Source organism: Phocoena phocoena, chromosome 15, assembly GCF_963924675.1.
Source record: "Phocoena phocoena chromosome 15, mPhoPho1.1, whole genome shotgun sequence".
Classification (NCBI taxonomy): Eukaryota; Metazoa; Chordata; class Mammalia; order Artiodactyla; family Phocoenidae; genus Phocoena; species Phocoena phocoena.
Window position 1 is genome coordinate 22,869,650 of NC_089233.1, and position 13,373 is coordinate 22,883,022.

Genomic DNA, 13,373 nt, shown 5'->3' on the forward strand with positions numbered 1-13,373 from the left:
GTGGCCTCTCCCGTGGCGGAGCACAGGCTCCGGACGCGCAGGCTCAGCGGCCATGGCTCACGGGCCCAGCCGCTCCGCGGCATGTGGGATCCTCCCGGACCAGGGCACAAACCCGCGTCCCCTGCATCAGCAGGCGGACTCTCAACCACTGCGCCACCAGGGAAGCCCTGAAACCCATTTTTATTTGCAATCACTCCACTTTTTTTCTTTACCGCAAATCTAAAGGAGAACTACATGTGTTTACTATTAATTTTCAAATTGCTTCATCAGAGCTCTTTGGGGTCTAATTACAGTGTCACCTTGGCTGGGGGGGGATTGATTTTTGAAACCGCTACACTACCCAGATTCATAAGGTTTAAAACAGGAAGTAACTCCATACGTGAACTTAACAAAATGATTCAGCTTGGTGACCCCTGAAGGGGACAAAAAGTTCTACTTCACTTGATGGGCAGCACGTTGTACCCTGCTCCTGGCAATTCAGCCCTTACCCGAGGGCTTCAGCCAATGCAAACACCAACAGCACGAAACCATAGGTCATAAGAAATTGGACAAGCCGTATGTCATGTTCAGGAGGATTCCTGAGAGGTTTGGGTCTGATGGTAGAATGCAAAAGAGTGTCTTGTCTCTCTGCAACTCTCCTCCCATATGTGTCAGAACACGGGACAGAGAAAGGGCGTGCCTGCGCCCCAGCCCTAGGCCCTCCTCGGCTGTGTGACCTAGGCAAGCCCTCAACCTTCCGGGGCCTAACTTATTCATCTACAAAATGAAACCCAGAGCTGCATCCACCAAATATGTACAGACCGCCTGCTCTATACCAGGCTCTGTGCTAGGTGTGGGGACATCATGATGAATAAGACACACAGTCCCCACATGGAACCCCACGGAACTTAAGAGTCTAGTGGAGGAAATCAATACAAAATTGTTTGAAGCACAGAGATATTTTAATAACGACAATAACCAACATGTATGGGAACTATGTGCTGGGACTTATTCCAAATATCATCTCTTGCAATCCTTTAACAACTGTATGAGACAGGACTATTATTATTCCCATTTTGCACATGGGAATACTGAGGCTCAATGAAGTTAACTAGATCAGGGTCACACAGATAAAAGTAAAAGGATTCCAAGGGCAACTCTGGCCAACTCCAAAGCCCAGTCCTTTACCAACTGTGCTGTATTGACTTCTTTCCAAACTGACCACAGATCTGGGGATGGTGTTTAGAACTGACGTTTTTCCTGAAGACCATTTCACAGTCTCATCATAAATGGGAAATTTACCCCTGAGTTCACATTGGGGCATTTACTGAAAACCTCATCTTTTTTGGAAAGCACTGTTCCTTCTGGAACCCTCAGAAGGTGGAAAAGCAGCAAGGGACATGGGCAGCAGGTGGCCGAGGTGGTACCTCTTTCACTTTGCCCTCCACTGCTAGCTGGATCACAGAGTTAAATCCAGCCTATGCTCCCTTATACACAGCAAGCCAAACCAATCAGCGAACCAACGGCAAATCAACTCAAAAAAATAAGTAACAACAGAAATAAATAGGCATGCTGCACTTTTCCTAACCTTTAAACTGATTACAGCCCTGACTGTCTTCCAATTTTAAGTGAAATGAACCGGCAGTTGTACACAGACAAGCCTGCCAAACAGTTACAGCTCAAATTGCTTCTTAACAAGGGACACCAAGACTGCCAATTTGATGAGCTCCTGCTCTGTACCAGGCTCTGTCTGTATGTGGACTCATACAAGCCTCAGAACTCCATCCATTCATTCATTCCCTCATTTATTCATTCAACCAAAATTTATTTGGTGCTCACTTTGTGCCAGCACTGCATGAGGATGAGGCCTTCGTCCACATGGAGCTTACACTTTAGTGAGGAAGGCATGTAACTGCAAAGTCAGCAAATAACGGAAGTACAATCATGCATCAGTAGGACACTCGGGCCTAGAGGACTCTACATTTTAAAGAGAACACAAACCACTGGGGATCTAGCACCTCCTTAGGGTCGCAACTCTGGCTGACCATTAGAACTGGGGAAACTTTACAGTAACGTGGACGCCCAGGGCCCATCCCCATCAAGTTGGAATTTCTGGAGATGAGGCACTGGTATTTTTTTATCTTGTAATTTTGAATTTACAGAAAAGTTGCAATAGTCATCCAAAGAACTCTCAGATTCGCCATTGTTTATACTTGATCATTTTCTCTCTGTGTGTATACATATATGTGTGCATGTGTTTTATAAATTATATTTTTCTGAATCATTGGGGATTAAGCTGCATATCATATCCCTTGATCCCTAAAACCTTCATCATGCATCTTAAGAATGAAGAGGTTTCTGATATAGCCCAAGAACATTGATCAAAATCAGGAAACTTAATAGTGCTACATACCACTGTCTAATATAAAGCCCATACTCAAAGTTTGTTAACTGTCTCGATAATGTCTTTTATAGCATTTTTCCCCATCCGAGATTCAATCTAAGGTCATGCACGGCATTCAGCTGTCACATCCCTTTGGTCTCCTTTCATCTTTTTGGCTTCCTTGACATTGGCATTTTTGAAGAGTCCAGATCAGTTACTTTGGAGTGTTTCCTCAATTTGGGTGGATCTGATGTTTCCTCATGATTAGATTCAAGTAGTGCATTTTTTACAGGAGTTGTGCATAAGCGTCTGTGATGAGTGTCTTCCTCAGTACCTCATACCGGAAGGCATGTGATGTCAGTTTGTCCCGTTATTGGTGACATTAATCTCCAACACTCGGTTAAGGCGGCTCTGCCAGGTTTCTCTCATGCAAAGTTACTATTTTCCCCCGTGTGTTAAAGGCTCTGCCTTGTGAAGAGATATTTTCAGACTATGAATATCAGGTTCCTCATCAAACGTTCACGCAGCGGTTTAGCATCTATTGATGATTGTTGCCTGAGCCAATTAATTCACTAACATGGTTATAAAATGGTGACTTAAATTTCATTATACTGCTAAATGTATTAGTTGGCATTCTAATGTGGGAGAAAAGCTTCCTCTTCTCTCACATTTATTTGTTTATTTGGTATCCATATGGATATTTGGATTTTTTTTTTTTTAGTCAATGAGTTCATTACAGTCACTGTTGATTTTCATGCTTAAATTCTGATGTTAATTTTGATGCTTAAATTATCCCAGATTTGCCCAGTGAGACTCCCTTCAAGCTGGAGCCTGTATTCTTTTCCCATGTTTCCATCAATTTTTTGAGGCTTCTTTATTTTCTGGCAAAAGACATTCTAAGCTCTTCTACTTTCCTTGCCCCAGCCCTGGAATCGACCATTTCTCAAAAAAAAACAAAACAAAACAAAAACCCAACCTAATTCCATTTAGAATGAGGGGTACTTAGAAACCAAGATCTGGGCACTAGGAATGCTCATTGCTTCTAGGGTTTTCAGTCAATAGCATTAGTATTTTTAGAAAGCTCCTGAGGTGATTCAAATATGCAGCCAATATTGAGAACTGTTTATGAAGAAGGGGCCTAACCATTACTTAAGCCGATGACTATGGGTAGGAAAGGGGGAGAAGAAACTGTAGGAGATGTGGAGTAGTGAATCAATGCAGTGTGCTTCAAACCATGGGCCAAGACACATTAGTGGGCCATGAAATAAATTTACTGAGTCATGTCCAGCATTAACAAAATTAAAAACTCAAAAGACTAGAAAATACCAAAGGGTATTACATATAAGGTAATTTTTTTATAAAACTTTTGTTTTAGCTAGGTATATGTGAAACCATCTGTACATTCATATGTACTAAACTGTGACATAAAACTATTTCTTACTGGTTCACAGTCCAAAAAGATTGAGAATCTGTCCTAAAGGAGAGTGCTTGCTTTTCTCTCTTCTCTTAGACAAGAGTGGGTGCTTCTACCACCGAAGCCCTAAGACAAGGGTGGGAAGAGCCAAGAGAACAACTCGAAAAGAATGGGGGTGCTTCATCATCTGGTTGGTCATCTCCTTTAAGGGCAGATTTACAGTACACCTCATTCTACTGTGCCTGTTAGAGCAGATTCAGTGTGAACTGGGGACACGCTGGGGTGGGGCAGTGGAGAAGCCTGCGTGTCCACCGCTGGTTTCCTCTGCGTCAAGTGGATGCTGGGAGGTAACCTGAACTATCTTTCCATTGCCCCACCCGAGAGGGCTGGCCACTGGGTAAGGAGACCCCAGGAGCAAAAGGCTGGGAGTGGACTGGCAGAGGTGGGGTCCGGGTGGTGGTAGAAAAGGGAGAAACAGAGCCAGATCCCTACAGGGGGTTCTGCCACGTGTTGTCTCCCCTGAGGAAGAGCTCATGTGAAACACAGGAGTCAGTGAGCCAGCAAGGGGATGCCTGCCCACAAGACATGGGTGGCCACGCAGTCTCAGCCAGAGAAGCGGCAGCAGCCAAGAGAGGGTCACAACAGGAAGTGCAGAGGAGATGCCCCTTGGATCTGCCTCCCTCCCACCCAAACCCACCGAAGGAGTAAGTGGCTCTGAAGAGGAAAGGGTGGACATGTGAAAGATCAGACAATTCCTTCCCCCACTCCCAACCCCACTGAGGCAGGGCAGAGGTGGGTGAGTAAGCATTAAATTGGATCTGAGATTGAGATTTTTAAGTAGACTGGACTTTATGAAATCAGAACATACTTAAAAGACATGAAATCTAACCAATATGCCAAGCAGGAACTGGAAAGAGATTCGAGAGAACAGGGTTGAAGACAGTTTCTGGGCAAAAAAGAAAACTTTTGTTTAGACTCCACCACGCTGAGATGGCTCAATATTTTTCCTTTTCCCTTTAGGCAGGGCAACTTGGGAAGGCCCCTCTGAGGTGGTAATGTCCCCAGGCCTGGAGGGTGAGAAAAAATGGCCATACAGGAGCTGGGAAGGGATGATTTGGCAGGAAAGGAATAGAAAGTGCAGAGTCCCAGAGGTGAGGAAGGCGTTGGCATATGGCAGAACAAGAGAGACTAGAGGAGCTGCAGCCTAGTGAAGGCGGACAGGGACGGGGAGGGTGGGGAGGTCAGAGCACGGATGGTGAAGAGTGCGATGGCCTGTACGCTGCCGAGGTAGCTATGATCATTTTTTTTCCATTGGTTTTCATAATTGTAAAGTACTGCACTTATTTAAAAGATTCCAACAGTGCAAGATTCCCCCTAGACCTAATTCCTAAAGGAAACTACCATTAAAGTATTCTTCCAGGCTGTTTAGACATCTCTCTGTTTCCCTGTATATATTTTTAATATGAATGAAAATTTATGGTTCTGCAACTTTTTTCCACTTGTTAATATACCACGAATCTCATTCCATGTTGTTGGTTAAATAAGTGATGCTAAATTCATACCACACAGCCATTAAACGTCATGATGGGGCTTCCCTGGTGGCGCAGTGGTTAAGAACCCACCTGCCAATGCAGGGGACACAGGTTCGAGCCCCGGTCCGGGAAGATCCCACATGTCGCAGAGCAACTAAGCCCGTGCGCCACAACTACTGAGCCTGTGCTCTAGAGCCTGCAAGCCACAACTACTATGCCCATCTGCCACAATTACCGAAGCCCGCGCGTCTAGAGCCCATGCACCGCAATGAAGAGCAGCCGCCGCTCGCCACAATCAGAGAAAGCCCGCGCACAGCAACGAAGACCCAATGCAGCCAAAAAAGAAAAGTCATGATGCCACTCTCTAGTGCTGACCGAATGATGTTCTGAGTATGTTTAGTGACAGGGTAGATGATATAACAGAATATACAGATGTACTTGTAACAATGTAAAAACCCATTTTTAATAATATATGAATATATATATTTTTGCATCTTTTTGTACTGAAAAAGTATAGCAGGATGTGCACCAAAATTTTAACAGTGGTGAGATTTCTGATTTTCACCCCCCTTTTGTTTTTTGTTTGTCTAATTTTCCTACCACGAATATGTAGTAACTTAAAGTTTAAAAATAAAGAAGGGAAGCAAATAGGACAAAATTGTGACACTTGTACATGATAAGTGCTGGGTGCTTGTTCTCTTATTCTTAATACTTCAATGTGTGTATGTGTTTAATTTCTCAGAAAAGGGGAGAGGATGGCATAAAACACCGCTTGAGTTCAGACACACAATCAACAGCTTAGAAGAAAAACTACCCATCACATTGATGGGTACTGTGACTCCAAAATGATGAGTTACTCTTGCTGTCTTGCAGCTAAAAAAAGAGACCTGCAGACATGGGATGACACTGAATGTGTCCCTGAGTGACGGGAATGGCCATGTCAATTATATTGTCATTCCAAAGCTGAATCTTAACATGCTGCCACCTCCCCTACCCCCAATGGAGTCCCGCGCAGATATAGGGACCTTATAAAACCTCAGAGGGCTTCCTTCTTGAGCCTGGGGTAAGACTCAGGCTTTTCCTGAATAAACCAAGGGCTGTGAATCAAACAACTCACCTTTCTGCTCTTGCTTGGCCCAGAAAATTTTGACTCGCTGGCGGATGTGCTTGTCCTCACGCAGTTTCTTCTGCCACTTACGCAATTCTTGAATCTCAGGATCACAGCGCACCTGGAAAATTCCCCCAAAGCTTTAGTTCTCTTTCTACATACTTTTACACATTAGCTTGTAACCCTGCAAGGAAAATCCTTTACAAACCACCTGGATGTACTTTTGATTCTAAATGAATCATTGTTCTAAACGAATTATCTATACTCCTAAAGCTTATATAATATTTGAAAGTAAATGAGGTCGGATGAAGGTTTGCTACACTAATGGTAGGCTGAGAGCTTTCTAGATCTGTGCTGTCCAATAGAAATATAATGAAATCACATGTGAAATTTTAAATTTCCTTGCAGTCTCATATTATTTTTTTAAATATTCATTTATTGAAGTATAATTGACATGCAATATTATGTTAGTTTCAGGTGTACAACATAGTGATTTGACATTTAAATACATTATGAAATGATCACCATAATACGCCTAGAAACCATCTGTCGCCATACAAAATTAATACAGTATTACTGACTATACTCTTTATGCTGTATAGTACATCCCCGTGACTAATTTATTTTATAACCGGAAGTTTGTACTTCTTAATCCCCATCACATATTTTGCCCATCCCCCCCCTCACCTCCCCTCTGCAAATGCCAGTTTGTTCTCTGTATCTGTGAGTCTGTTTCTGTTTTGTTTGTTCATTTGTTTTTTTAGATTCCACATATAAGTGAAATCATACTGTATTTGTCTTTTTTGTCTGACTTATTTCACTTAGCCTAATACCCTCTAGATCCTTCCATGTTGTCACAAATGGCAAGATTTCATTCTTTTTTAATGGCTGAGTAATATTGGCATACCTTGGAGATATTTCAGGTTCAGTTCTAAACCACTGCAATAAAGGAAATATTGAAATAAAGCGAGTGGCACAAATTGTTTGGTTTCCCAGTGCCTATAAAAGCTATGTTTACACTATATTGTAGTCTATTAAGTGTGCAACATTATGTCTAAAAATACCAATGTACATCCCTTAATTAAAAAATACAAAACAAAAAAATAATTACAATAATAATGTCAAAAGATCACTGATCACAGATCACCATAACAAATAATAATGAAAAAGTTTGAAATATTGTAAGAATTACCAAAATGTGACACAGAGACAGAAGAGATATATATTCCACATCTTTATTCATTAATCTATTAATGGACACTTCAGCTGCTTCCATATCTTGGCCATTGTAAATAATGCTGCAGTGAACACAGTTCCCCAACCAGGGATGGAACCCCCAGCCCTCGGCAGTGAAAGCGTGGAGCCCTAACCACTGGACTGCCAGGGAATTCCCATATCTTTTTTTTTTTTTTTAATATTTATTTATTTTATTTTTGGCTGTGTCAGGGCTTAGTTGTGGCCCGCGGGATCTTTCATTGCCGTGCGCGGGCTCTCTAGCTGTGGTTCGCAGGCTCCAGGGCGCATGGGCTCTGTAGTTGTGGTGTGCGGGCTTAGTTGCCCTACAGCACGTGGGTTCTTAGCTTCCCGACCAGGGATCGAAACCGCATCCCCTGCATTGGAAGGTGGATTCTTAACCACTCTACCACCAGGGAAGTCCCTCCCATATCTTTCTGAATTAATGTTTTTGTTTTCTTAAGGTAAATACCCAGAAGTGGAATTGTTGGATTATATGGTAGTTCTATTGCAATCTTGTTTTAAAAAGTGAAAATAAAGTGGCAGGATTATTTTTAAGAGTATATCTTACTTAACCTAAAAGATACAAAATAATATAATTTCAACATGTAATCAGTATAAAATATAATTTATGAGATATTTTACTTTCTGTTTTCTATACCAAGGCTTCAACCTCTGGTATGTATTTTATACTTACAGAGCATCTTAATCTGGACTAGACACATTTTAAGTGCTCAGAAGCCACACAGAGCTGGTGGCTATTGTACAGGACAGCAGAGTTCTGGATTAATCACAGGTAATGCATTAACCACAGTTCCATTTGATTGACTGAGTGCCTACTGTATACTGCGCTTCGTGCTAGACATTGAGAATAAAGAGATAATTAATGGTAATTGTAATAATGATTATTGTTATTATTTTTAAATTACTAATATAACATATTTATTGAACACTTATGTCCCGGGCATTGTTTAAATGTTTTACAAATTTTAACTATCAAAACCAGGCAGAAATGATTATCTCCATTTTACAGATAAGGAAACCGAGTTTAAGTGGCTTGCCGAGTCTTGGAGCTAGGAAATGGTGGATTCAAATGTAGGCAGACTGTTCCAATTTCCCTTGAGGGACTTAAGAGTCTGGTAGGAGGGGACCTTCAAGATGGCGGAGGAGTAAGACGTGGAGATCACCTTCCTCCCCACAAATACATCAAAAATACATCTACATGTGGAACAACTCCTACAGAACACCAACTGAACGCTGGCAGAAGACCTCAGACTTCCCAAAAGGCAAGAAAATCCCCACATACCTGGGTAGGGCAAAAGAAAAAAGAAAAAACAGAGACAAAAGAATAGAGACGGGACCTGCACCTCTGCGAGGGAGCTGTGAAGGAGGAAAAGTTTCCGTGACACACTAGGAAGCCCCTTCACTGGTGGAGACAGGGGGTTGGGGGAAAGCATCGGAGCCACGGAGGAGAGCGCAGCAACAGGCGTGCAGAGGACAAAGCAGAGAGATTCCCGCACAGAGGATCGGTGCCGACCGGCACTCACCAGCCTGAGAGGCTTGTCTGCTCCCCGGATGGGATGGGCGGGGGCTGGGAGCTGAGGCTCGGGCTTCAGTCGGATCCCAGGGAGAGGACTGGGGTTGGTGAACACAGCCTGAAGGGGGCTAGTGCACCACAGCTAGCCAGGAGGGAGTCCAGGAAAAAGTATGGACCTGCCTAAGAGGCAAGAGACCATTGTTTCAGGGTGCGTGATGAGAGGGGATTCCTTCCCCATGTGCCCACAGAAGGCAGAGCACTGCCTAAGCGAGCTCCAGAGACGGGCGCAAGCCGTGTCTATCAGCTCAGACCCCATAGATGGGCATGAAATGCTAACGCTGCTGCTGATCAGCTCAGACCCCAGAGATGGGCATGAAATGCTAACGCTGCTGCTGCTGCTGCTGCCACCAAGAAGCCCGTGTGCAAGCACAGGTCACTATCCACACCTCCCCCCCCCCCCCGCCACCACGTGGGAGCCTGTGCAGCCCGCCACTGCCAGGGTCCCGTGATCCAGGGACAACTTCCCTGGGAGAACACACGGCGTGCCTCAGGCTGTTGCAACCTAATGCTAGCCTCTGCCACCACAGGCTCAACCGGCATTCCAATTATTACTACCCTACCCCTCCCTCCCCCTGGCCTGAGAGAGCAAGAGTGCCCTAATCAGCTGCTGCTTTAACCCCGTCTTGTCCGGGCAGGGAACAGATGCCTGAGGGCGACCTACACACAGACACGGGGCCAAAACCAAAGCTGAACCCCAGGAGATGTGCAAACAAAGACGAGAAAGGGAAATCTCTCCATGCAGTCTCAGGAGCAGATTAAATCCCAACAATCAACTTGATGTACCCTGCATCTATGGAATACCTGAATAGACAACGAATTGTCCCAAAATTGAGGTGGTGGACTTTGGGAGAAACTGGTCTTGGGTTTGCTGACTGCGACTGATTTGTTTCCGATTTTTATGTTTATCTTAGTTTAGTTTTTAGCACTTGTTATCACTGGTGGATTTGTTTATTGGTTTGGTTGCTCTCCTCTTTTTAAAAATTATTTTTGTATTTTAATAATTTCTTTTAATTTATTTATCTTGTTTTTTCTTTCTTTTTTTTTCCTCCCTTTTCTTCTGAGCTCTGTGGATGACAGGGTGTTGGTGCTCCAGCCTGGTGTCAGGCCTGAGCCTCTAAGGTGGGAGAGCTGAATTCAGGACATTGGACCACCAGAGACCTCCTGGCCCCATGTAATATCAATGGGCAAGAGCTTCCCAGAGATCTCTATCTCAATGCTAAGACCCAGCTCCACCCAACGGCCAGCAAGCTCCAGTGCTGGATACCCAAACAACTAGCAAGACAGAAACACACCACCACCCATTAGCAGAGAAGCTGCCTAAAACCATACTAAGTTCACAGACACCCCAAAACACACTACCAGATGCGGTCCTGCCCACCAGAAAGACAAGATCCAGCCTCATCCACCAGAACACAGGCACCAGTCCCCTCCACAAGGAAGCCTACACAGGCCACTGAACCAACCTTACCCACTGAGGGCAGACACCAAAAACAATGGGAACTACGAACCTGCAGCCTGTGAAAAAGAGACCCCAAACACAGTAAGTTAAACAAAATGAGAAAACAGAGACACACACAGCAGATGAAGGAGCAAGGTAAAAACCCACCAGATCAAACAAATGAAGAGGAAATAGACAGTCTACCTGAAAAAGAATTCAGAGTAATGATAGTAAAGGTGACCCAAAATCTTGGAAATAGAATGGACAAATACAAGAAAGGTTTAACAAGGACCTAGAAGAACTAAAGAGCAAACAAACAATGATGAAAAACACAATAAATGAAATTTAAAATTCTCTAGAAGGAATCAATAGCAGAATAACTGAGGCAGAAGAACAGATAAGTGACCTGGAAGACAAAAGAGTGGAAATAACTACCACAGAGCAAAGAGAAAAGAATTTAAAGAATTGAGGACAGTCTCAGAGACCTCTGGGACAATATTAAACGCACCAACATTCGAATTATAGGGGTCCCAGAAGAAGAAGAGAAAAAGAAAGGGATTGAGAAAATATTTGAAGAGATTATAGTTGAAAACTTCCCTAATATGGAAAAGGAAATAGTCAATCAAGTCCAGGAAGCACAGAAAGTCCCATACAGGATAACTCCAAGGAGAAACACACCAAGACACATATTAATCAAACTATCAAAAATTAAATACAAAGAAAACATATTAAAAGCTGCAAGGCAAAAGTAACAAATAACATACCCATAAATAACCCATAAGGTTAACAGCTGATCTTTCAGCAGAAACTCTGCAAGCCAGAAGGGAGTGGCAGGCATATTTAAAGTGATGAAAGGGAAAAACCTACAACCAAGATTGCTCTACCCAACGAGGATTTCATTCAGATTCAATGGAGAAATTAGAACCTTTACAAACAAGCAAAAGTTAAGAGAATTCAGCACCACCAAACCAGCTTTACAACAAATACTAAAGGAATGTCTCTAGGCAGGAAACAAGAGAAGAAAAAGACCTACAAAAACAAACCCAAAACAATTAAGAAAATGGTAATAGGAACATACATATCGATAATTACCTTAAATGTAAATGGATTAAATGCTCCAACCAAAAGATACAGACTGGCTGAATGGATACAAAAACAAGACCCGTATATATGCTGCCTACAAGAGACCCACTTCAGACCTAGGGACACATACAGACTGAAAGTGAGGGGATGGAAAAAGATATTCCATGCAAATGGAAATCAAAAGAAAGCTGGAGTAGCAATACTCATATCAGATAAAATAGACTTTAAAGAATGTTACAAGAGACAAGGAAGCACACTACATAATGATCAAGGGATCAATCCAAGAAGAAGATATAACAATTATAAATATATATGCACCCAACATAGGAGCACCTCAATACATAAGGTAAATGCTAACAGCCATAAAAGGGGAAATCGACAGTAACACAATAATAGTAGGGGACTTTAACACCTCACTTTCACCAATGGACAGATCATCCAAAATGAAAATAAATAAGAAAACACAAGCTTTAAATGACACAGTAAGCCAGATGAACTTAATTGATATTTATAGGACATTCCATCCAAAAACAACACAATACACTTTCTTCTCGAGTGCTCATGGAACATTCTCCAGGATAGATCATATCTTGGGTCACAAATCAAGCCTTGGTAAAATTAAGAAAATTGAAATCATATCAAGTAACTTTTCCAACCACAATACTATAAGACTACATATCAATTACAGGAAAAAAAAACTGTAAAAAATACAAACACATGGAGGCTAAACAGTACACTACTAAATAACTAAGAGATCACTGAAGAAATCAAAGAGGAAATCAAAACATACCTAGAAACAAATGACGTGAAAACACAATGACCCAAAACCTATGGGATGCAGCAAAAGCAGTTCTAAGAGGGAAGCTTATAGCAATACAATCCTACCTCAAGAAACAAGAAAAATCTCAAGTAAACAACTTAACCTTACACTTAAAGCAATTAGAGAAAGATGAACAAAAAAACCCCAAAGTTAGCAGAAGGAAAGAAATCATAAAGATCAGATCAGAAACAAATGAAAAAGAAATGAAGGAAAGAATAGCAAAGATCAGTAAAACTAAAAGCTGGTTCTTTGACAAGATAAACAAAATTGATAAACCACTAGCCATACTCATCAAGAAAAAAAGGGAGAAGACTCAAATCAACAGAATTAGAAATGAAAAAGGAGAAGTAACAACCGACACCGCAGAAATACAAAGGATCATGAGAGATTACTACAAGCAAATATATGCCAATAAAATGGACAACCTGGAAGAAATGGACAAATTCTTAGAAAAGCACAACCTTCCAAAACTTAACCAGGAGGAAATACAAAATATAAACAGACCAATCACAAGCACTGAAATTGAAACTGTGATTAAAAATCTCCCAACAAATAAAAGCCCAGGACCAGATGGCTTCACAGGCGAATTCTATCAAAGATATAGAGAAGAGCAAACACCCATCCTTCTCAAACTCTTCCAAAATATAGCAGAGGGAGGAACACTCCCAAACTCATTTTATGAGGCCACCACCACCCTGATACCAAAACCAGACAAAGATGTCACAAAAAAAGAAAACTACAGGCCAATATCACTGATGAACTTAAATGCAAAAATGCTCAACAAAA

General features: G+C 42.2%; 1 protein-coding gene across 1 annotated transcript in view; it reads right to left on the reverse strand.

Annotated features, from left to right (window-relative positions):
- Positions 1-13,373, reverse strand: part of IQCK (IQ motif containing K) — a 125,419-nt gene that overhangs the window by 24,198 nt on the left and 87,848 nt on the right. The window contains exon 8 of the mRNA XM_065893345.1: positions 6,426-6,537. Within this exon, the coding sequence (XP_065749417.1) occupies positions 6,426-6,537 (112 nt within the window). The remainder of the gene's footprint in view (positions 1-6,425; positions 6,538-13,373) is intronic.